This window comes from Phaenicophaeus curvirostris, chromosome 9 (assembly GCF_032191515.1).
Source record: "Phaenicophaeus curvirostris isolate KB17595 chromosome 9, BPBGC_Pcur_1.0, whole genome shotgun sequence".
Classification (NCBI taxonomy): Eukaryota; Metazoa; Chordata; class Aves; order Cuculiformes; family Cuculidae; genus Phaenicophaeus; species Phaenicophaeus curvirostris.
The window spans coordinates 28,703,392-28,728,903 of NC_091400.1; the positions used below are offsets into that span (position 1 = coordinate 28,703,392).

General features: G+C 39.0%; 1 protein-coding gene across 2 annotated transcripts; it reads left to right on the forward strand.

Moving 5' to 3' along the window:
- Window positions 1-1,013: 1,013 nt before the first annotated feature.
- On the forward strand, window positions 1,014-25,233 carry EDRF1 (erythroid differentiation regulatory factor 1). Of its 2 annotated transcripts, XM_069863234.1 has the most exons (25): window positions 1,014-1,174; window positions 2,639-2,847; window positions 4,188-4,254; window positions 5,096-5,221; window positions 5,708-5,832; window positions 6,297-6,456; window positions 7,711-7,812; window positions 8,107-8,228; window positions 9,213-9,324; window positions 10,037-10,184; window positions 10,259-10,367; window positions 10,690-10,801; window positions 11,802-12,062; window positions 12,757-12,828; window positions 12,938-13,088; window positions 14,999-15,187; window positions 16,931-17,131; window positions 17,511-17,733; window positions 18,890-19,109; window positions 19,535-19,693; window positions 19,968-20,117; window positions 20,759-20,912; window positions 21,164-21,279; window positions 22,036-22,199; window positions 24,381-25,233. In XM_069863234.1, exons 1-25 carry the CDS (start codon window positions 1,106-1,108, stop codon window positions 24,550-24,552), a joined length of 3,693 nt encoding a protein of 1,230 aa, XP_069719335.1. In that variant the 5' UTR covers window positions 1,014-1,105; the 3' UTR covers window positions 24,553-25,233. The 2 variants fall into 2 exon arrangements, with proteins under 2 accessions (XP_069719335.1, XP_069719336.1); XM_069863235.1 differs by lacking the exon at window positions 7,711-7,812.
- Window positions 25,234-25,512: the final 279 nt, after the last annotated feature.

The window sequence follows — 25,512 nt, forward strand, 5'->3', positions numbered from 1 at the left end:
AGTGGGAAATGGGCATGGCCAGCAGGTCCAGGGAGGTTATTCTGCCTCTGTACTCTGCACTGGTGAGAATGCTTCTCAAATTCTGTGTTCAGTTCTGGGCCCCTCACCACAAGAAGGATGTTGAGGCTCTGGAGAGAGTCCAGAGAAGAGCAACAAAGCAGGTGAAGGGGCTGGAGAGCAGGTCTTATGAGGAGCGGCTGAGAGAGCTGGGGTTGTTTAGCCTGGAGGAGGCTGAGGGGAGACCTCATTGCTCTCTACAACTATCTGAAAGGAGGTTGTGGAGAGGAGGGAGCTGGGCTCTTCTCCCAAGTGACAGGGGACAGGACAAGAGGGAATGGCCTCAAGCTCCACCAGGGGAGGTTTAGGCTGGATATTAGGAAAACATTTTTCATGGAAAGGGTCATTGGGCACTGGAACAGGCTGCCCAGGGAGGTGGTTGAGACACCTTCCCTGGAGATGTTTAAGGGACAGGTGGACGAGGTTCTGAGGGGCATGGTTTAGCGTTTGATAGGAATGGTTGGACTCGATGATCTGGTGGGTCTTTTCCAACCTAGTAATTCTGATTCTATGATTCTAGGAAATATCTTCCCCAGCAGCCTTTGTCTCACTGCATACGATCGATGGAGATCATTCCCGCATGCTGCCCGGCCCTGATAAAGGATGCTCGCTTCTAAAACTCCAAAACGAGTCGCAGAGTGTTTCATCTACCAACATTTTCCGTCTCCCCTTGCCCAGGCTCCCTAGCACGAGGGCTCCCCCTGCCCCTCTTCCCTCTCCTATTGGTTAGTGCTCCCTTGCTCCGCCCTCCTCACTGTCCTATTGGTCAGAGTCCGCCAGCCCCGCCCTCCTCGCTCACCTATTGGTTGGTTCTCTCTTTCCCCGCCCTCCGCTCTCTTCCATTGGTCGGTGCCCGCTCTCCTCGCTCTCCCATTGGTCGGAGCTCGCCCGCTCCGCCCCTAGCGCCCCCTGGGAGTTCCCGGGAAGCCGCGCGAGAGGCGGCTGTTCCTGCTGGGACTCTTCCCACCTCCCCTCCCCTCCCCTGCCCCGGTGTCCCAGCTGGCAGCGGCCGCTGACGGGGACCTGCGGCTCCTCCAGCGGGGGGACGATGGAGGAGCTCTGCGGGGTGGGGGCCGCCACCCCCCCTCTGCCGGGAGACGTGGAGGAGCCCAAGAGGGTAATGGGGCGGGCGGGGAGAGGGGGGTGGTGGGGGGATATGGGGGGCTGTGGGAGAGGGGTGTGGGACGAGGAGGCTGTGGGAGAGGCATGTGGGGCGAGGGGCTGTGGGAGAGGGATATGGGGCGAGGAGGCTGTGGGAGAGGGATATGGGGAGCTGTAGTAGAGGGATATGGGGGGCTGTGGGAGAGGGATATGGGGAGGGAGATTTGGGAGAAGGTTATGGAGGTGGGGGAATTCGCGTCCCGGTTCCCGCTAAACCACGGGACAGCCTGGGCACAGCCCACAGGGATGTTTTCAGCAGCTACCTTCTGGTCTGGCGAGTAAGGGAGTGCCGTTGTCAGGGCAGGAATACAGTAGGGAACGTGCTAATTATGATTAAGCTGTAATTGGAAGCGATGTTTTTGTCATTATGCGTAAGCGCAGTGTTCTGTTTATGTAAATAGTATCTGGTGGAGCTGTTTTTTCCATGAACGTACATCCCTCCAAAGCTTTTAACGTGTGTGACAGCTCCATGTTTTTGTTCTATTTGAAATTAAATACACAGTCATAAAGGTTGCCTGTGAAGGCAGAAGCATGTTTAGCTTTAACATGGGTGTTTGTTATGTAAGTAAGTGTTTGCTAAACTTTTGCAGTGTTACATAGAATCGTAGAGTAGTTTACGTTGGAAGGGACCTTAAAGATCATCCAGTTCCAACCCACCTGTGTTGGGCAGGGGCAGATACCACTGGATCAGGCTGCCCAAGGCCCCATCCAACCTGGCCTTGAACACGTCCAGGGATGGGGCAGCCACAACTTCCCTGGGCAATGTGTGCCAGTGTCTCCCTGCTGTCATGATGCAGATATTCCTCCTTATGTCAAGTCTAAATCTGCCCCTCTCCAGTTTATAGCCATTGCCCCTAGTTCTGTCACTACAAGCCTTTGTAAAAAGTCCCTCCCCAGTTTCCTTGTAGGTGCCCTTCAGGTAGTGGAAGGTTGCTATAAGGTTTTGGAGTTCAAAGGGAGTTTAAAGATCATCCCGTTCCACCCACTGCTGCCATGGCCAGGGACATTTTCCACTGGATCAGGTTGTTCAGAGCCTCATCCAACCTGGTCTTGAACACCTCCAGGGATGGGGCAGCCACAACTTCTCTGGTCATCCTGTGCCAGTGCTCATCACCCTAGTGAGACATTTATTTTAAAATCATCTATTTTGGTTTCAACCCTTCTGAGTAATTTCACATTCCATGAGGAGCTGATCTTAGTATCACCTTAGCCTTATAACTCGTAAAGGGGAGCATACGTGTGACGCAAGTGTTGGAATTGGGGTGCCTGAAACACTTGTGAGTGTATGCAAAAGTTATCAGTGAATGCAGGACTGAGCTTTGGTCACTTTACCATTAAAAACAGATTGTCATAGAGCAAGTTGATAGTTTTAATTGCACTTATTTTATAATGTAAAGACTAATTGCTCTTTGAAAACTAGGCATCAGCGTTGTTTCTGGGAGGCAATGAAGTGAAAAGTAGTGCTGTGGTGAAATACTCGTCAGCCCCACCGCAAGCAGCATTTGCCCGTCTTCAGGAGAAAACTGACTTGAAACTTCCACCTGCCAACTGGTTACGTGAAAGTGCGAAGCTGGGACCAGCAGGTACAACTATTCTTGGCAACAACAAAAAAAGTAAACCATTTTCAAGGTAAATAACATCAGGCGCTATATAGGCTTCACTATAGCAATTAGCTATTGCTTTTTCTTAACCGTTCTCCCTCTACTTTTTCATTCTTAGTTCTTGTCTGTATGCTATAATCTTGTCTTTTTGGTAAATGATTAATCGTACTGGTGATGATGTTGTCACATGGCCTGGGACAGTTGAGCTGAGTTCATGTTATTCTCTGGTTGGCTGGTGTCACTTGGCCAAAATCAAACTTGATTCATTCAGCTGGCCTTTCTGCTATTAGTAGCAGGTGAAAAAGGAACAACTGAGGTTCCCCTTGAAAGTTACAGGGCAAATTTATAGCTCTTCTGCATCTTTAGAAACTGGATCTGGCTAACAAATGCCTAAAGAAGTTTCATAATGATGTCAAGAGTGAACACAGAGGGTGAAATAAGGGGCAAAACCAAAAAGTGGTGTTACCTTGCAGTATGGATATTTGTTAAATAATTGGAGGATTTGAGTTCAGAGTGTTTATAAATAGGAGACTTGCATCCTCTGCTCAAGAAACAAATTCACAGGAAGTCAATTAGTTAGTGAAATTTAACAGTTTGTGGTGGGTCTGTGTTTAAATCCTCATAATCCGTTTTAGCAGATGTACGCTTTTGAGCAGAGTAACGTGTTTCCTGAGGCTTTATGACTTTTTCCTGTTTATTTTAGATATCATGTTTGTTAACAAATAGGGGTTGGTGGTTTAATCTTTGTCTCTAGTGTCAGTTCTATACTTCTGCTATTAGCTTTTTAACTTCGGACGCTTGCACATCATGTATGTTTGGGTTATAGTAATATCTGGTTTAATTCTAAAGAATGATCTGTACATTGAAATATTCTACCTTAAATAGCTTGTAATTTAAAGAGGCCTTAATGAAGATACAAGGATGTGTCTGTTACATCATGTAGGTCAGTTTTAGAAAACATAAATATGAGGTAAAATGAAATGACAGCTGCTAAATTGAAAGTATTTAATATGCTCAATTCCTTAAAGAGAGACTCTTCAAAAAACTATTCCTTCTTTAGTCTTCTCTAGTTTCTCATAGCTGTCTTAACATTTTCTGATTTCCTTGATTTCAATGAAACTTAAGCTACATCTTGGAATGTCTTGAAATTCCATCTAAGCACTTCCGAAGGTATCTTTGAAAAACCTGTAGAATCTAAAAATGAAATTATTCAGTTTATTAGCTTTAGATCTCCTTACACTTGCTAATGATTAGCTAGACTGTTTTTTTAAGAAGAAAAAAACTTTCGAAGATTTAATAAGCTTAAAAATCAGATCTCTATTTAATGTCACACTGCATTTGTCTTGACTTGTAATATTTTCTGAATAGCTTTGGGATGGCGTATGACTTCATTGACTCTGTTGGAAATGATGTGGATGTTGTGTCTGATTCAGAGGTATGTATAAGTTTGATGATTCAAAATATTATGCTGTATAAGCCATATACTAAGATACTGTCATAGTTTCTGTCATCTTTCTGTCCTTTGAGGAAAAGTAAAGATCCCCAAATGAAACATAAGCAGATCACCTACCTTTTCTGTCATTCAAGGGAGTTGTGTCACTGAATGAGAAATGTAGAGTCATCTTTGCTGTGTATTTCTGCAAATAATCTTCAGCTAAAATATGTGGTTTTGTGAATGCGGCACATCAGTCTAGCAATGTAGTTGTCTTGTGTATTTGAATTTTTTTTTCTATTCTTATCCACCAAAGACAGCCCCCCTCTAACCTTCTTCTTCCATCTGATTTTTGTTAGCTTTTTTTGGTGCTGGCTGTATCTGTAGAATTAAGGTGAGGCTATGCAGAAGAGGAAATGTGCATACTCATTTATTGTCTCAGTGTTGATGTTTGGCAGCTTCTTATTCAGACTTAGATCTCCATCCAGCTTCCTCTGGATGTCTGGCAAAGTGTTGGTATTCCTGTGGTGAAAATAAAGCTTTCGAAATACAAACCATCCATTTGCGGTTTTTTGTCACTTTTGATAATACCTGGCTGTGATCATCCAAAGGGAGATAGTGTTTAAACCCTGCGTATGGTTTATACTGACTACTTGGTCTTTTTATTACTGTCACTAATGTTCTCTGGCCTCAACAAATGCAACTTCTTGTGGAATGACATTCTTAAAATTACTGGCACTATAAGGTTTTATTTGCCTACCTGTGCCTCTTCAATGTTAGTGGTGTATTCCAATGCAGTATAAATTATATTGAATGTTGTCTCTGTTCTCTTTTCTCCTCCAAGAATATAAAAAAACTTTTGAAGATTCCTTATAGCAAGTCACATGTGAGCATGGCAGTTCATCGCATTGGGCGGACACTTCTGTTGGATGAGCTAGATATTCAAGAACTCTTCATGAGATCGTCTCAGGTTAAATGTTTAGTTTTTATTAAGTATGTCATAAGGTTAAAATGCATTATTTCAAGAATAGTATAGCCAGCAAGAAAGTACTTAAGTATCAAAATCCCCAAGAACAGTATGCAAGTACAAAAGGTGCTGTATTTTGCAGCAGTTACTTTACCTGTGAAATGCACCTGATGTTTTATATTTATGATATTGTAGGATTAAAATTCTGTGTCCCGCTTTCCTGTAACTACTTCAGTTTTGTTTTACTGCTTTAATAGTTTTATTATTAATCAGTATTTCTTACTGTTTCACCTCTTACCATGTATCTGACTTTCTAATACCTAGCTTTTCAATTAAGAACTTTGCCAGAAGATACATTCAAGATGTTAGCTGTGAAGTTACTTTCTGGATTTCTTTTGTTGTGGATGAATATTCATAATTTAATAAGGCACTAGATTTACTTTGCAGATGCTTCTTGGTATTAATTTCATGGTTTTGGTATTGCCTTAGACAGGGGACTGGACATGGCTGAAAGAGTTTTACCAAAGGCTAATTGATCAGAAGTGGCAACGAAAAAAGAAGAGTAAAGAACATTGGTACCAGAAGGCTATACTTTCTAAATTTTTGTATTACAGGTAACTTCATGTCTGCATGAATCTTAAATTCTGCACCACTTGGTTTTACCTGTTTCTTGTCTTGAAGTAAACGTTAAAATTCTGTTATGGGCTGTCTTATTTACCAATTTATCCTTATACAGATGAGATCGAGATATGCAATCAGGAAATGACTTGTAAATGTTTTAACAGAAGTTGAAGTATTTTAAAGTAAAATCGAAATATTAAAGAGTATAATAAATAGCATGACTTAACTGCATATCTCTATATTTCTGGATTTGAGGGAAGAACAACTTAAAATACACAAGGTAGATTGTGACACCTGCTGTAATTTTGTAGGTTTGAGCAATGGACAACTTGTAAATATAGCAATCTTATAGAATATTAGCAGAGTTGTTCTTTGAGAATAGTGCATAAATTCTAACAGTTCTAAAATGCATCTGTTTGCATATTGTCAACTGATCCTTTTAATGTTGTTTTGTCAGCATTAATGGTGATGGAGCTGCTCAGCCTGTTCCTTCAACTTCAAAACAGCACCAGGAGGATTCTGTTTCAGGTGAGAGTGATGAAGCAGGAAGGGCTTCCTGGCCAGCTCCTTTTGAAATGCCTTCTTCATTATCGGAAGATCCAGGTGCCTCTAACCAGGTTAGTGGTGTATCATGTTCTAAATGGCACCTTAGTTTTTGTGGAGGCCTATGTATTGAAAGGTTTTCAAGGGTGCTGCAGCAATGTTCTTTGCTGAATAAAATGAACTAAGGCATTAGAAGAACCTGGCAGTACATGCAGTTTAGCTCTCGACAAGTGTTTCAGAGCTCCAAATTTCAGATTTTTTTTTTTCTGTCACTCTAACACTAAATACATAGTCATCTCTGAATTTTTGAGAAACAAAAGATTTGGCTAGGAGTGGTCATCCAGGACTTTACCTAAAACTAGGAAAATCTGGTATTCAAAGTGGATATGGAAGCTTTTGATCTTTTTAAGTCTGCCATTAAAATGAATCTGGTTTGGCCCTGAATTTATTGGGTGAAGAGGAAAATGAAGATATATGAAAATGTTTGTGTAATGCTTTAGCAACATTTACAAATACTTGCAATAAGGTTACACAAGTGAACAGGGGAGATGTTTATACTAATTATGCAATGAGCTGTGATTAGTATTAGGCCCTAATTTAGGGTTTCAGCCTGTGGTTAATTTTAGTTATGAAAACTATTGATTCCTATGTTTGTCTGAGTAATATAATACAGGAGCTTATTACGTTTTTGAAAGGTTGAAAGATCTGTTGTATTCAGCCTATGTTAACATAATAATGGTGTTATAGTTATGCTTAAACAGTATTACCAATTGGTACATCAGATGACATGGTCAGCTAATTTTTGAAGGCTCTAACCTATGTTATCCATAAAATTGTAACTGTGTGTTATGGCATAGTAATATTCTGAAGTGGAAAAATATTTCAGTACTGGAAAGCTTTGAGAGAAAGGACTACTTGCTTTCACCTTCATGAGGGACTGTTGCCTAATAGAGCAGATGGATTATCATGAAGAGCCGTTGTGCTTTTGTACCATGCCATTTTCTTTAACTTACAAGTAAGACATCAGGATAGAGGTTTTACTTCTGGAGACTGATAATCTGGTGCTGAGCCTGGGGTAATAAAGAAGTTTTTATAAAAAAACTTCCAATTTCACCAACTTCTTTCCAAAGCCTCCTGGAATATAAAGAAAATATATAGAAAAGGATTCTGGTCACTGACTAGATGATTTTTCTAGCTTAATGCGTATTTATTTGAAGAATTTGGAGGTAAAGGCTTTTCCCTTGTATGCTTTTGTTGTTTGGATATTTTTTAATGGCCTAATTTTACCTCAGCAGCAGAATCACTCCTTATCCTTGTGCTTTTCACAGGGCAATGTGCCTCTTGAACCCTCATATATAGTGGGGCATGTGGCCTCAGCCCCCAAAGAACAAAACCTGACTACTTTATTCAATGACGGGGAAAACAGTCAGGTATGCTATATGTGAAATCTGAGCTCAAACATGGAACCCTCAGTTTAATCAAACATCTTAAAATTTGGTCTAAATTGGAACAAAGAGAAAAACCAAGTCCCCTGTAGAAGTAGCTTCTGTGGCATCTGTGATCTCAGTCTTTTAAGTTAATGCGAATGTGTAGCATAGTTCATTGTGTGCTGTCTCTTAGTTGCTGCTGCTTTTGCTCATTGCTTTCTCATCATTCTAGAGAATGTCACAGAGAACAAGTTTTACACTAGTGATTTATAGACCAACTTTTTTCTCTTAATGTAGGGACTTAAAAATGACTTTGTTCGTAATATCTTGTGGACCTTTGAAGACATCCACATGTTAGTAGGATCAAATATGCCTATATTTGGAGGTGGGAGATACCCAGCTGTGAGCTTGCGTCTCAGGTGAGTTTAGAAGTTGGTGAGTTTAGAAGTTAGTGAGATATATATGCCAGCCTTGACTGACTTGTTGCTTTGCTTTCCGTTTAGTGATATTTTGTTTGGTTGACTCTTAATTTTTATGAGCAGTTTAAAGAATAAAATTGACACTTGAATGGTGATGGCATTATGAAGTATAAGAAAATGGAAACAGTCCCAGTGCTATGCCACTGCACTGGGATTTGAGATGTTCTATTGATTTTTCTGGCCTGTAACTAAATCTTTGTTTGACAGTACAGGTGGTTTCAAATTTTTCCTGACTTCAGTGTGAATGTTGAGTTAAAATGCTTCTGTAAATCTAGGCCTTAATTTTATTCTATTGCTGCTTTATGGAAGAGGCCAGTAATAGTCCTCCTGCTGGGATTCTGACTTTCAATAGTGGTTATTACTTAAAACTTGTGACTGTAGGAGTGTTAAGTTCTGACTGTCTTGCTGTTCACTGATACTTTATGTTGATCACTTTATTACCGGTCTTTATGTTCCTGCCTATGCATAGGCTAAGAATGAGCAAAAACTTGAAACAGTTTAGTGTAGGTCATCTTTTTAAGAGACATCCTGGAATTAACAGCACCTTGCTTTTCAAGGAGGTTTGGAAGGTGTGGGAGAAGCCTTGTGCTATAATTAGTTGTAGCTAATACTCTGTTCCATCGGAACTTTTTAAATACTTATTATCTCGGTAATAGTGTGGCATCTGAAGCTTGTTAAAATTTCAGTATAAGTGTGGCCAGAAATGTTTATCAGCTAAAGGAATGTGAATGTATTTAATTGGAGAGATCAGTACATCTGTTTTGCTTGATGTACAACATTGTTTGCCTTTTTATAACAATTCACAAATAGTTGCTTTAGTATTCACCCACTCTCAGGTGACTTAAATCTAAATCACATTAGTAAACATCCCTGTTCTGGAGAATAAATAAAGACTGAAATAACACTAGAAATATTTGGTTTTAGGGATAACAACAAGCCAATAAATGTGCTAACTGGAATTGACTATTGGTTGGACAACTTAATATGCAATGTACCAGAGCTTGTGATGTGCTTTCATGTTAATGGAATTGTTCAGGTAAGTCTGGCTTTTTGCATTATGCCTAGTTAATCTGTTCTTCAGTTTCTAATATTGCTCCAGTTGCAGTAAGTCTTTCTAATCTTATTGTTCTGACAAAAAAGGTCACAAAAGTCCTTTATGGTAGAATGAGAAACATCTACACAGCTTGTAGCAGTCACCCAAAAACTTATTTTCTCTTCCAGGCATGCAGGTTTTCTTCTTCCCCTGATGTATGAGTGAAAGCAAAAATGGAAAATGTAGCACTAGAAATACTTCAGTATCTTGCATCTTAAAATCTGTAGTGTTCACTTGTCAGGATAGATGCAAGCTTTTTAAACTTTTGTTTGTTTTTACTGTTTTACAGTAGACCACACCTACCAGCTGAGTTTCTGTTGTACCTCGAGTGTCTAGTTGCTTACTGGGCTGACTAGATTTCATTGAAGTAATAGTTAGGTGTTGGACCTTCACTGCTTTTTTCACCTTTTTATCTCCATTTACCATGTTTGTCACAGAAGTGAATCTTCTTCAAAGCTTTTATTGAGTAGTGTAATCAAGATGTGCTTACTTCTAAAATAAATCATAGAAATTAACTCAATTTATAATGACGCTGTATCATAATAGTAGCCTTCGTTACTTTCAACAGTTGATAGAGGCACTGATCTATAGATTTGTGGGGATTAGGTGGCAGAAACCCCTCTTAATCTTACATTTTAACATATATTCCTTGCAGAAATATGAAATGATCAAGACTGAAGATATTCCCAACTTGGAAAACTCTAATTTTTCTACCAAAGTGATAAAAGACATTGCTCAAAATATATTATCTTTTCTGAAATCAAATTGCACCAAAGAGGGACATACTTACTGGTTGTTTAAAGGTAGGCAGATTTAGATTGATTTGAAAAGGTTTATGATAATGTCATGTTTATTAATGAAAGGTCTTACCTTTCAGCAAGTGGGAGTGATATCGTGAAGCTCTATGACCTAACCACCCTTTGTGAAGAGACAGAAGACAAATACCAAAACCCTTTTACAATGCCAGTGGCAATTCTTCTATACAAGTGAGTTTTTATAATTTTTCTTGCAGTAATTCTTGCAGTTGTGATTGTTAAAAATACAGAACAAAATTATGATGAAATGAAAAGGCGTGAAATTAAAATAATCTTTTCCACATAAGCTTGGCAAGCCTCAGTCCCAAAAAATCAAAACAGACTTTCTTCATTTTACCACTTCTCCTTGTAAATTGAGGAAGTTTTGTAGACCTATCAAAGTTTGGCAGATCTGCCTTTGCAGTGGTATTGTTCGAAGCTTTTTTTTTTTTTTTTTCTTCTAGCATAAAGACATTGTCCAGGGATTTACTGTTTTGTACAACTTTTGTTTTAGAGTTGCTTGCAATATGATGCTGAAGAAAAATCAGAACAAGAAACACTATGGCACGATCAGAACATTGCTCCTTAATTGTCTTAAGTTGCTGGACAATGGCAGACATCCTCAAGTAAGAATTAAGTGTTTTCTTGTAGTTTTGTGTAAATATAATGGGAATGCTGTCGTCATAATACCCGTGGTTATATTTTGTGCAGTACTTTCTCCTCCTTCTGCAAGGGAGAGAATCTAAATTTATTTATAAACTTGGAAGTTGATTTGTGTTTAGGGAAATCCTGGGCTATTTTTTTTTTGAGTAGCCTTTGCTGACGCTCATTGCTGCAGAAGTCTCCTGTTCTGCTCTAAAAGGAACTTTTGTTCTCAGTCCTGAAGAGCCCTCTTCTGTTTGAAAGCTGTACAGATACTGAGGCAGGTTGTAGCTCGACACTGTAAAATGTGAATATAAGAAGAAACTTTTCTTCAGTCTGGAGGTGTCTGGGTATTGGGACAGATCAGCTAGAGAGGCTGTAAAGTCTCCATCCTTTGAGATAATCAAAGCTTGACTGGACATGGTGCTGAGCATCCTACTTTGAGCAAGGAGGTTGGGCTAGGCAGTCTCCAGGGGTCCCTTTGAACCTCTACTATTCTGCGATTGGCAGGAGAATTGGAAAAAGAACCTCAAACTCTTAATCTCTTCATTAGACCATTGTATCAGCCATCAGTACTTTCAGATGCTCAGCGCTTTCAGAACCAGTAAGAAAACTAATGAAAATGTCTGGTAAAACTGTATTAACCTTCTTTATTCCAGATACTTGATTCTGATTATTTTTTTAAGTAAAACTGGAAACTAATTGGTCTCAAAGACAAGTAGTTGATGAAAATTTGGGGAGGCAAAAAAGGTATTTATATCTTAAGTTTTTAAGTATTACTGCTACCAGATGTGCCAGCTTCCTTTTGAGTTGCAGAAGATAATGGAGTGTGCTGCTTCCTCATTGGGATTTTGACTAGACCTCCTCACAATCTCTTCTGTGTCTTAAACTGAGAAATTTGTAGGTTCAGAATGGTAAAAGGGAACCAAAAGAAAAATATAACTTGAGAATAAATCAGTATTTTTTTTTCTCTCCTTTAAAAAGATTATTGCTTCAGCAAACTACATGTTATCAGAGCTCTTTCAGCTGGATGAACCTAAAAAAGAAGACAGTACAGACTTCCCTATAAATGGAAATTCTGATGAAAGTTATAGTGAGGAAGAGGAAGAAATGCCTGACAGTGATGAAAATGGTTCTTACAGTAACAGTTCTGATCCACCAGATGACAATAAAGCAGTAGCTATAATAAAATCTGTTGGAGAGTTATCAGTACCAGAAAAATACAAGTCTGTTCATCGAATACGTGTAAGTGAAACTGTGGATTTAAGGGTTTTCTTGAAAGAGTCAGTTCATATAGCAAGATTTGTTACTGAAATTTTGTTACCTGTTAGGTCTATCTTCATGTTAACTGAAGCATGAGGCAGTGAGGAAAGAAACTTTTCATGAGCTGGTCATAAAATTTGAGATCTTTCAATTTTACAGCATAGCAAGCTTGACATAAATTTTTCCCCTATCATCTTGCATCTTAGTTTCTAACACTTTGAACGCTTTCTAACAGCCTCCACTCCCCTCCCACCACCTCCCAAAGAAAAAAAAAAAAAAGAAAACAAGACCCCGAGACATTGAGTTCTTAAAGGTGATGAAAGTACAATTTTGATGTATAGCCTGAGGAAATTATTTCTGTATAATTTTGAATCTGCTGATCTTCCCAGGCCTGCATTGCAGACCATCCATGGATGGTTTGTAATTACTGTTATGGAATAGAATCATCTCATCTCTTCTCTTTGCATTGTTTTTGGGATTCCCAGGGGAGACAGAGTGTAGATGACCAGGTATATGAATTGCTCACTGAGATTAAGAGGAGAAATACTGTGACGCTTTATAGTGTAATAGAGTTCAAGGTTTTCTTAATGCTGTCTCTCATTTGCATCTTCTAGCCAGTAGTTTATTATAATACGTGTTCTTTTCCTGTTCCTTTCTTGCTGCTGCTTCAATGAAGCCTAGTTGTGCGTTCCCTGTCTGCCATGGCACCGAGGAGCGCTGCAGGCTAGTGCTCAACCATGTCCTGGAGGTAAGTTTACTGTCAGCTTTTTAATAGTTTCACCTGGTACCTTATTCTTCATGCATTCATCTTTGCAAAATGTTGCCTTCAAGGTGAATTAAGTGATTTCGTCTTTCAGGGCTTGAAGTCTGTTGACAGCAGTGTTAAAAAGGAGGGTGACCTTCCTGCAGCTGACCCCAGCACGCCAATCCCATTGAAATATGAAGATGAATCCACCAGTGGTGGTTCTGGATGTCTGGAAAAACAAATGGCCTTGTTTTTAGACAAAAGTAAGTTGCTTTGTCGTGCAAATGAGATGTTTCCATCACCACCAGAAACTGCTGCTACTTTATTTTGACTGTCAAAACAGTTTACTTACAAGTCACTAATTGTGCTACTGCATAAGCAGAAGTAGCGTACTGAAATTGGAGAACAGTCTGTTCCTTCTTAAGTAAGAAAATAATAGGTTATTTGGGATATTTTGCATATCAAAGCATCTTTTATTAATAAACACATAATTTTACTAGATGCTATTTAAATGTGGCTTTAAGATAACTTCCAAAAGGACTTAGTATTTTTGGGGTTTGCAATGTAGAGAACTAAGTTGTGTGGGTTGTTAAAATCAGCCTTTTTTTTTTTTTTTGTGACTTGGAAGTTTTGTGAAGGAACTTACTTCTGGCAGGTGTCTCTCCTACATTATACTTGCTCCGAATTGAATATGAAATGTTAATTAGGATTTTGTTTTCTTCTACCTCTACAATTGTGAAAGGAAGCAGTAAAGAAAAGATATTTTGCTTGCTTGAATACTCAGATTCTAGAATTTTCAGGCTATGGTCCATTTTACTTCTCTGGAATGCCGTGAAAGGGTGTAGGAAAGATTCTTCTCCTTAAAGTAGTAGAGTTCTCTCAAGGGTGAGAAGACCTTTAAGTGTAACCCAGAAAGAAATTGAAGTCTTCTTGTTTTAGAAGTCTTCATTCTTTATTTTTCTTCCCTTCCCTTTTTGAAAATCTGTAAATAATAAGCAAGTTCAGTTTTGAGATATTCATTTAAGTGGTCTTGTGTTTCTCTCCCAATTTTATGATTGTCTCTTGAAGGTCCATGACCTGTAGAGGCATGCATACTTTTTGAGTTTTTGTTAGATCTGTGACCACAGAATTTTAACGTCTCCATCAAAGTTATGTTGTGTCGAGCTCGCATAAATTCTGCACATTACTGTTAATAAAAACCAGTCTTGCAGTTCATATTAAGATTTACTGTGAAATTTTACCTGGGGTCAACTCAGTGTGCTTGTTTCGGCTCTCCTGCAGCCAGGCTCTTTTCTTCTGCCTTTGCAATTTGGAACTGATGGCACACTGCAGCTGCTTGCCAGCTGGCAAGGAGAATGTCCGCATGCTAACTTTTCTGTTTAGAAACAAGTGTTTCCTGGGGGATGTAGGAGACAAATATTGCACAGATCAGAACAAAATATTTTAGTTGATTTCTGTAGCTATGCTGGAGTTCTTCCCTGAAGTAGCAGTGGTTCCACTTGCTTATGTTATAATGTTTGAACTCAGCCTAGGGAAAAATAGTTCAAATGTAAGGGAGAAACATGTACCAGTGTGCGTTTTCTGTGACTCAAAATTATGTGGTTTCTCTACTAAGTGTGTATATTTACATATGTATAGAACAAGTAAGTACTCTTAATTCTTGCATTCAGAAGTAGTTCTCCTCTATATAGATACGGTATATTTCCTTTGGTATGCCTAAAGTCAGCGGCCTCTTCTTTCTGGTTCCATAATCACTGTGGCATCAAAGAAGGAACCCTCGATCTTATACTGTGGATGTCTTGAAACTAGCATGAGAAAGATATTGGTGTTCTTGCAGTAAGGACCAGATGATCCTGCTCCTTCTGTGATCGAGGCTGTCTTGGCTGCCACTGCATCTGTTTCAAAAGCTGTTTGAAGTATGAGAGGTTAGCTGCACTGTCAGCGTGCTCACTGTATTCGAGCATCCCACTGTCAGAGTATGTAGAAAAGTTCCAAGTATTGGGTCCGTTTTACAGATGAAAAATGTAGTGGCAGACAAGTTGGCATAACTCTACCTGTGCAGAGCTGTAATAAGGCAATTTACATTCTATCTGTGTACTGATAAAGTTACATCCAACCTCTGGCATATGTTATAGAGATGAGATTTACTGCTGAGGTTCTGTTCCTGTTACAGTGGGCTCATTTCAGAAGGGTAAGCATTCCAGTCAGTCAGGAATGATTCCTGGATCGTGGCAATATAAAATGAAACTCCAGCTCATCCTGAAATCATCAAAGGCTTATTATGTCCTGTCCGATGCTGCTATGCTTCTACAGAAATATGGGAGAGCATTACGATACATCAAGCTGGCTTTACAGTGCCATGGTAAGTTGCTAGAATGTTTGTCACCTGTACCATTGCCCATATATACCTTTAATGATGTCAGATGCTGTTCTTATGCATGATTTACCCTAGTGGCATGCAGTGGCAACTCTGATGACCGTGTGTTTAGTTAAATCAAGTGTCTAGCTCGTTATTCAGGAGGGAAGTCTGTTGTAAGAGTAACTCTTCTCTGGTAGAAAGGTGCTCCCATTTTGACAGACTGGGAAAACATAGAGTGCAGGTTTGGAGCTTCAGTGTACTTGAAGTTGGGACAGTCAGTCTTGGTGCCAAGACCGAGAAAGTCTTCTGCAGTCTGAGTGCTATTGCTGCAAGCCTGTGTTTTTTTCCCTGGAAGTGCCTGGTGGTTCCCATTTCATTTTAAAATATTTCTGACTCTCAGAAATACCCATCTTGTTTATCCGCTGAATTGAATGCTTCTCTAAAATGAAATACATCCTCAAGTGTTACTGAGGAAAATGAAGGAAGTAAAATCAGACTGTTTAAAATATAACTACAATAATGAGAATAACTAATTGGAAAATACCATTAGCTGAGTATTGTAGCTTCCATATTTGTAGGGCTTGGGGCAGAGGGAGGCTTATGAAACAGGAGCACTTGATCTTAAAGCATCAATGTGCATATCAATAAATCAAAGCATTTTGCAATTTTTGATCTTTTAAAGACTTGAGAGTCAAGCTGAAACTGTGCCTTTTGGAAATCAGTTTGTAGGGCAATAGCTCACTTGAGTTCATCTGTAGAGAGTGAGTTTTCCTTTAGTCAAATCTGAGTGTCATGGTTTAGCCCTGGCCTGTCTGATTTTGGCAGCTAAAGCTATGCGATTAGGCTCAAAAATCCCTTCTCTTCCACCCTAAGGAAGATGGGAGGAAAAAGACTTGTGCATTGAAGACTAAAACTACAACTTTAATGAAATTATAATAATGCTAATAATAGCGATGAAAATAATTAGAAAGTAATAAAATGTATACAAATATGAGATCGTGCCCCCACACCCTGATGACTGTATGTCACCACAAATACTGCAGAGCAGACAGGAGGGAATGAGTCCATGGGTAGGAGAGAGCTGATCTTGGGAACTGGATTTGGGAATGCACAGATCCAGGATCAGGAGCAACCAGACAGATGAGGTCCTTATTGGACGTTGGCCATCACAGAAGAGAGACGAGACCCTTGTGGTCTCTCAATTTTATAAAACGTGTGACATATATGAGATGAAATACTCTGTTCAGTTTAGGGTCACCTGTCCTATCTGCCCCTCCTTCAAAGCGCCCCCTTTTTCTGCAAGCTTGAGGGTGGCCTTGGTTACTTTAGGGAAGTATTAGCATTGGCCTTTCTGCGTACCAATGCCTTGTGTTACCACTTCTAGCAGGAACGCTGTCTCAAAAACATCCAGTTGGCTTTCAGAGAGTGAAGTTACTTAGAGCAATTGAGTTAGTCACAAAACTGTCTCAATTTTAGCTCGAACCACAATACTGAGATAAGTATTTGTAATTACCAGATTCACTGCTCATCTTGAACAGCACAGTTGCTATTTTGAAACTGTCAGCTGTGTAGAGCAACTATGACTTCAAAATAGGTTAGGTCTTAGAAGAACATGTGTTGTCTGCACAGAGACTAAGTGTGGCAGGTAACATGAAAACCAATTATATTGTCAGTTTACGTCAAATCTTCTGATGTTTAATTCTTGTCTTTCCCCTCCCTCATCCATGATATTTTTTTTCCTAATAGATACATACTGTTGTCTCTGCGGCAGCATGCTTCCTGAAGTATTAGTATTCCTTTGTCAGTGTTTAACCCTTTGTGGAGATATCCAGTTAATGCTTGCTCAAAATGCAAACAACAGAGCAGCATATCTTGAAGAATATAATTACCAGACAAAAGAAGATCAGGAAATATTACACAGCCTTCACAGAGAATCCAGGTGCCAAGGTATGATACTGATACAAGCTAAGTGCCGTAATTCCACTACAGGACAGACATAAGTCATTTCATTGTGCTTCCTCAAAACTGTGCACCAGTGTAATTTCTGGAGGAGGGTTTATTATGCTTCAGTTCTGTTTTCTCTGGAGAAAGCTTACCATGCCGGACAAATGTAAGAAGTCTGTCAAGATATTAAATGACATGCCTGAAACTGTAAAATAACTAAAGGTGATTGATTAAGTAACAGGTAAATTGTGCTTATCTATAGAAATTGTGGGATCATTTTGATGTGCGCTTAATCTAGTGGAGAATGCCCAGAACAGTGACCATCAGATTTAAGTTTGTTTGAAAATACTTTGACACGCAGCCTTTGCGTTTTGTTTTCTAGTGTTTGCCTGGGCTACGGACTTGTCTACAGACTTGGAATGTCAGCTTTCTGTCAGCTGTAAATGTTATGAAGCAGCTTATGAAATTTTACTTTTCAGTAATATAAAAAACCAACATCCAGAGCAGCGTATACAGGTACTGAAGAGGATGGGTAATATCAGGAATGAGATTGGAGTGTTCTACATGAACCAGGCTGCTGCAGTGCAGACTGAAAGAGTGGGCAAGTATTCTTTTTTTCTCTTCTTACTATTTTACAGTCTTACAACAGTGATCGTTTTAACTAGCAGTGTGAGATATCTTGAGTATTTCTGATTATAAAGAAGATGTTGAAAGAAATTCATAGTAAATCCTTTTCTGTTATTGGTGTTATGTAACTTTAACGGCCCTTGTAAATAGTTGTCCGCTGTGGCTTGTACATGACTTGAGCCTAAACTGAAATGGAATCTATAGCTTCAGAGAAATTCTGTTAAAGTGTGTGTCAAGGCATTAAAAACATGATGGAAACTTTAAACCAATTCTGTTACAAAACAAAGGGCATGTTGCATTCTTGATGTGTTCAGTGTAGCTTAGATTCATTCATACTGGGCTTAAATTTAAGCATAAGAATAGTTTCAGTAAAGTCAGTCTATGAATTTATGGCTAAGGAAATCCTTGGGGGATTTGCTTCTGGCATTTTTGTGGGGTTTTTTTGTTGTCAGTGGTTATTTTTCAGAGGAAATGGAGGTTACCTAGGCTTCCTTATAGAGCAAGGTGTTGGGCAGGTTTGTGCTTTTGAAAGCAAACTGAATGATGTCTTATCTACCAGTAAAAGTTACATAAACTAGACCGAATCAGACACCGGTGGTTCAGCGTAAACAGCTCCAGTATTCCAAATACTGGCTGTTTTCTGTGACCTTTGTCCAACTGATATATAATGGATTTGGTGGTGGGCTTTTAATTTGTAATTGTTCATCATTTTGGTTTTTTTTGCAGAACTGCTATTTAGCTGAAGTCAAAGCTCAAATATTTAATTCATTTGTCCTTAAAAGTCACTTTTTATTGTTTCATACTGTAAGTTTATAGGAGCAACTGCAATACCCTGAATACCTATGGAAAAAAGTGGGGCTTTTTTAGTTAATTTCCCCTGTTTGGTTTTTTTTCATGTCATGTTATTGCAATTCTTTTGAAAGTATATTGTATGTAATAGTGCACTTCAGGTATGAAGAATTTCAAATGTTTGAAGTTTTCTAAAGAGTGTTTTCCATTAATTGGAACTTGAGAATCACCACCCTTAAATTCTAAGAAGTCATTTATGAGAAAAAGAACATAATGAGAATGTTTGTTCAGCATCTTTCAAGAATTTGAATGAACTGGTAAACCTTTTGTCTTAACCCTAGTGAGTAAAACTGTATCGACAACAGAGCAGCAACTTTGGAAGAAAAGCTTCTCTTGCTTTGAAAAAGGAATTCAGAATTTTGAGTCAATTGATGATGCAACCAATGCTGCTCTTCTGCTGTGCAATACGGGGAGGCTGATGCGAATTTGTGCTCAAGCGCACTGTGCAGCTGAAGGCGACCTCAAAAGAGAGTTTTCCCCAGAAGAGGCCCTTTATTATAATAAGGTAACATACTGTTTTTAGAATGGCCCGTACCTTCATATGACTTTTACTGCAGAATATTTGTAAGAATCTTTGTAAATATCTAAGTCTTGATGTAATAACTTGGGATACCTCTCCTGCTTCCATATTATTCTAATCCTCACTGTATAGGCTTCAGTACTATTTTTGATATTTGGTTCCATTGCTCTGACATATGAAGTGCTGCGGCACTCAGGTCCTGGTGTTCAACAGACAGCAATGTTGCACACAGGGGGGAGAGAGAGAGAGAGATGTGTGAACAGGAGTAAAGTTATGACCAAAATGGATGTAAAGAAAATACTGAAGAAGGCTCAGATATTTTGAACGCTTCCTTGAGACTCATTAAAAAGTTATTAATTTCTAGTTTCTATAAATGCAAGATTTATTCACGTATATTTTGTCATCTCTAGGCTATTGACTACTATCTGAAGGCATTAAGGTCGCTTGGTAAGAGAGACGTGCATCCAGCTGTTTGGGATTCTGTGAACTGGGAGCTGTCGACTACTTATTTCACTATGGCAACTCTACAGCAGGATTATGCTCCGCTATCTAGAAAAGCTCAGGAACAGGTAATAAAGAGTGTTTGTGACCATAAATAAGCTATTTTCTTTCTGAAAAACTGAATAGTGAGCAAAATTTCATATTGGAATAATTTCTAAGCCTTTATTAGATTGAAAGACATCTCTGAAGTAGTTCTTGCAAGCCATAAAACTTTTAATCACTTGCATTTTGAAGGTTTTGCTTAATAAAAAGATGATTCCACAGATTTTATCCTTACACTTGCATATAGTGGTGTTCTAATTTCAAAATAACCACACTATACCTCTTTGTTTTATCTTGTAGATAGAGAAGGAAGTTAGTGAAGCCATGATGAAGTCCTTGAAATACTGTGATGTTGATACGGTATCTGCACGACAGCCTCTCTGCCAGTACCGAGCTGCAACCATCCACCACAGGCTTGCTTCAATGTACCACAGCTGCCTGAGAAACCAGGTATTAGTAAAAACTGTTTTGGTGTTCTGTATAGGTTCCATATGTCCAGTGTGTGCAGAGATTGATAGTTATCCTACCTGTAGCTGGGAAATGTGTATTTAAGTTTAACCAGGTAAATGTGAGGTGGTTTATTTGCAAATCCTTGTCAAATACAATGTTACTTTTAAGTGTAGTTTGTCAGTTGTAGAGTGTATTGAGCTTTATAGTTCTGTGTAATCTAAATAGTTCCATGTTTACATAATAGCAGCCGTTGATAAATATTTCTTTTGTTTTGGTTTTGTGTCCAAGCCACCCTTCTGATGCTTAAGCAGCCAGCCTAATACTAGGATACTAGCAGATGATTTATTAAAGCCTTTGTGTAAAATTGCATGTTGCTTCCTGATATTTTTTTTACCAAGTTATTATTCTTTATGGTTAACTTTAGTTCTACTTGGTGTGAATTTGCTAGCATTAAGTATGAAGTGCTGGCAAACTGGTGATGTATTCTAGAAATGTGCAGACGTTTAGATGAGCCATTATGAAATCAGCAAGGGAATGATTGTTGGTACCTCAGGTATCAGAAGGCAGGTTTTTTCCTTATGGTACCTCATAGCAAATCTCAGACTATTTGTATGATTCTCTGTACCCTACTTTGCGTGCAGGTTGGTGATGAACATCTGAGGAAACAACACCGTGTGCTTGCTGATCTTCATTACAGTAAAGCAGTACGACTATTCCAACTCTTGAAGGATGCACCCTGTGAGTTCCTTCGTGTGCAGCTGGAAAGGGTGGCATTTGCAGAATTCCAGATGGCGAGTAAGTCTTGCTCTTCTTGCTTTCCAAGCTGCCTATTTTATTTCATTTTTAGATAACTTTGTAGGTGAGAGCTGGAGAAATCTACAGAATAGCATTTTCTTTGAAAGAAAACACATTTTTATCCTTCTGGTTTTCAGTTGGCTGGGACAGCATGCACTTTTTCCCATGAGAACTCTTGAAATCTTTGTATAGAAGAAAAAGTATAATCCGTAACAAGTTATTTGCGTCCTTGATTTTCATCTCTATTTTAGGTCAGAACAGCAGTGCTGCGAAATTAAAGACTTTGTCTGGGGCCCTTGATATAATGGTGAAAACCCAGAATGTGTTCCAGCTCATCAAAAAGGAGCTTGTGGCAGAAAGTGAACAGGTGAACAAAAGTCATGTGGTGTGATCATCTGCTCCCTTATATCACCTAAAACTGGTCATTTAGCAGATAAGATATTGCTTGCTTACTGTTCACTAGAGTCGGTTGCTTAAATAGTATGGAGTGGGATTGAACCTATTGCAGTCCTCTTCAAGCCTTTAAGTGCAAAAGGATAAAAAAAAACTTGCTCTCGAACAATCCTTTCACCCACATGTGGATTAAAACGTGTTTGTACATGGACATAGGCTGACTGAGTCAGCGGAGTTCTGTGCAAGTCTCTGTTATTTCATAAAAATTATCTGAAAGAACTTAGGAATGTATGTACCATATAAACTGGATTTCTCTCTATATAGTATATTTAACGTTGAAATATTAAAATGTGGAGGGTCATCTGTAGCTTCCTAATGTGCTAATACCTTCTTAGGGTCTATATAAATAATTATTTGCAATATGTGCTGATGTGTGTTCATCCCTTGCTGGCATGAACAGATTGAGTAGTCCATACTTTTCTGATATTTTTATAGCTAAAAATTACCATATTTATATATATTTACCTACACTATAGGCAGCTGTCGTAACTTGTATACAGTCTGGATGTGAGCTAATGACTGAAGCCTCATAAACGATGTCGTAGCAATTGCAATATTGGTTCCGCTTCTGTAGAGAATAAGCTAACCTGCAAGTGGGTTGTCTGACTGAACTGAATGCCATTTAAATGGTGGAGTTAAATGAAATGTGGGTTTGCTTTTTCTCTCGTAGATAAGCAGGGATAAAAGTAGTGCTGAGAATATGTCACATAATGAGTCCTCCACTGGCCTTAACAAAGAAGAAGTATTGAAACTGCTTGGTATTTTTGAGTCCAGAATGTCATTCCTTCTCCTCCAATCCATTAAATTGTTAACCTCAACCAAGAGAAAAATGGGGTAAGTTGAACCTTGATATGCATCTGTAGATGTGACTCTCGTCCATAAATCTATACGAACTCTGTAGTCTTAAGCATGCAAGAAAGGGTGATATTTATTCTTTCATGGTGGTGACTCTGCTGTGTGGAGAAGGAGCCAAGATATGCCCTGGTCATCTAAATTTTGCATGTTTGCTGTGGCTTTGTGTGTAATTGAGGGAGTGACCAATAAAAGTCTTTACTTAATGTATCTAGGCAGCTTTTTTCTCTCCCCTTTCTTGATGGCAATCCAGGACTGAGAGAGAACAAAAAAGTCAGACTTGTATGGCTGTATTTAAATAGGAAAATAGCAGTTTGTAATCGTCATCTGAAATACAGTTACAAATAACTGATGCTTTCTCCTGCTCTGTGATATCTGACATACCCTTCAGGGGCTATAAATCCTTTGTCCTTCCTAGGTACAAATTCACATACAAAGCAGTTTAACAGTAAGTGTCTCTGTAGGAGACTGGTAAATAGGAAAAACAGAGAGACCAGAAGAAAGCCTGTTTGCTCTCTTTGCAGTAGTTTAGGTGCATTGTTTGGCACTTTTACTCTTTAAAACAGAGCTTCCACAAGGTGGCAATCAAAATATGTGAATTGCAGAGGATCGAAGTATAATTTGTATGGGACCACATAAATGTCAAAGTAACCAAGTAAATTGTTTCAGCTCTGTTGTCTCATATGATGAGCAAAGGTTGTAAACAAAAAACCTCTTTGGGTTTTGTTTTATGGGTTTTTCCTCCCTCTCCTCGATTTACTTTCTCATCACTTTCTTGAGCGGGGTTTTGTGCTGAAGATTCCATTGAGGGAATGCATTACAGTTCTAATTTGAATACTATGAAGTAGGAGCGTTCCTGTAACATATGAAGCTTCTTTAAACAACAGTGGATCAAGGCTAAGCTTTAACTTTTTCTTAACCTTTCTAGCAACTTGCATGTGTCTTGTGTACATTTCCTCAGTTCTGCTTTGTAGAAGATAACGTCTGCCCTCTCTTTTCATAATAGGCTGAAAAGGGAGGAAGGTGGAGCTTGCAAATGGTATTTCAGGGTCTCAGGTGCAGTTTGGCAGAGGAGAGGAGAACATGTGGTAAAATTAATGTTTGATAGCAAAACTCGCAGACTAGCAATAAAATTGGATGAAGTCAGTTTTACTCTCAAAGTGAAATGCAGAAGCATAACTGAACTTGGCTATGAAAATCGGGAGAAAGAAGTTATTGGAAGTAATACTTCATTTTGGGAATTCCTGTAACTTATCCTGGAAATGCTTTGTATTTCAGTGGCTTTTTATTGACTCCCTCTTCTGTTTAATAAATAAACCTGTCTGATTTCTGCCAAGTGTTATGAATTTAATTTGCTTCAGGAATTACAAAGAAATGGTGAAGCATTTGCAACTAAACTGACTGCTGCTTGCACACATATGCGCTTTATTTATTTATATCAATGGCAGCATTCATGTTTTTCTAGTTTGAATCACTTACTAGCCTTGGACATTAAATGTAGTAAAGCAGGGTGGGAAAGAGGAAGGGTGACAGCACTGAAGCAGAAGACAGCGCATGTGTGATAAGTGATGTACTGTATTTGTCAAATGGAGCTTAGACTGCAGACTGAAAATCTGTTTTGTGTAGAGGTACTGAGCATGGAAGCATCTCTGTTGTAGGGAAATAGCTTGGATGTGTGGAACTTGAGAGAATGAGGCCAGATCGCAGGCTTCACACTGGAATGGGGAAATGATGCCCATAGTGGCTTAGAAAGGAGAGCTAATGGCACGGGGGCTGGGAAACTCTCTGGAGTTTTTGGGTGTCTGTTTGCATTTGGCATGATCAGATTAGACACTAACTTAGACAGAAGTACAGAGTTTTGGCATGGAGACCTAGCGTCAGGGAGTTTGTAATGTGGCTTGGGATTATGAGTTAATAAAGTGGCTAGACTGGAGCTGAATAAAAATTAAACACTTTATCCCCGCTGCAGTATAGATAGAGGCTCCAACTGCAGTCCTTTTGAAACGGTAGGAAATGGGAACTAAGGAAATCAGAGACTCAAATCAGAACACCAGCCATGTGATTTCAGAGGTGGTCATCCATGTTGCTGTTTAGTAATTGTTTTGGTAATTTGCAGAGTAAAATATTGTGGTCGATAGTTGGTATCATCCGCTTTCTTTTTAGGGGCATCAATGAAGAAGAAGCTGTTCTTAAAACAAACAAGCACGTTTACTCCCTGCTGTTGCGTGCAACTGCGAACAAAAGCGTGACTCTGCTAGAGCGAATAGAGGTAATCCTAAATTTACTGGACCAGCTGGCGCAAAGTAGCGAAGCCAGTAATGGAGGAATCCAGTGACTTAAAGGCTGCAGAGCAGCAGAAGCAGTGCCTTGCTATGTGGGGGGAGCAGTGGTATATTTTTTTTTACCCCCATGTGATATTTGTATTTATTGAAGGTGATAACATTACCTACGTTGTTACATTTGTAAAGTTGGAAGAGAACAGGAGTTCCTTTTTATCCTGCGATAACTCTGGAATGGTTCAGTACTAGCATTTCTTTGTTTGAAATGCCAAAGTGAGGATCTGGAGATAAACTTAACAATTTTTTATGTTGGAGAAATTAATGATTTTTCTCTTACAGGTAATGGGTTTTGCAGTGATAATATTTTGCATAGGAATGTAATCCCACAGTTGCTCTGGTTTGATATTTAATGCAGTGTACTTTGTAAGCAAGGCTTCACTGGAACACTTTAACCAGTAACGTGAACTGAAGTTGTACAAGGAAATTTCCGTTGAATACACGGGTGCACTACTTCTATTACAGTTACTGTCCTGCACAAAACTGTGTGCCTTTCTAGCTTTGGTGCAAGACTCTTGCAGATATCAGCCATCACTGGAACTTCATTTACTCCAGACAGTAAAAATGGGTTTAGCTGTGTTTGAATTGATGAAGAATAGTATTATCTTTTCCAGACTTGAAACTGTGAATAAATGAGAGCATATTTTTGAATAAAAATTTATTTATTAAGTATAACCTCATGAATCGGTCTGCTTTGTTTTATTGGCTATGACTGTTACGAGCCTTATGAGAGAAGCAAACTGCTCAACAGAATTAAAACTATTTGAAAGGCAGTGGGAGCTGGAAAATATCTGTAAAATCAGGCCTGACAAATGAGTGGAGTCTTAATCTCAGCGTGTGAGGACCCTGGTTTTTGGAAATGTATTATTTAAGTGTAGTTTAAAAAAAAATGTAACATTTGATGTCGTTCACTTTATCAAAACAGTATAAAACACTTTATAAAAAGGTAGCAACAGCTT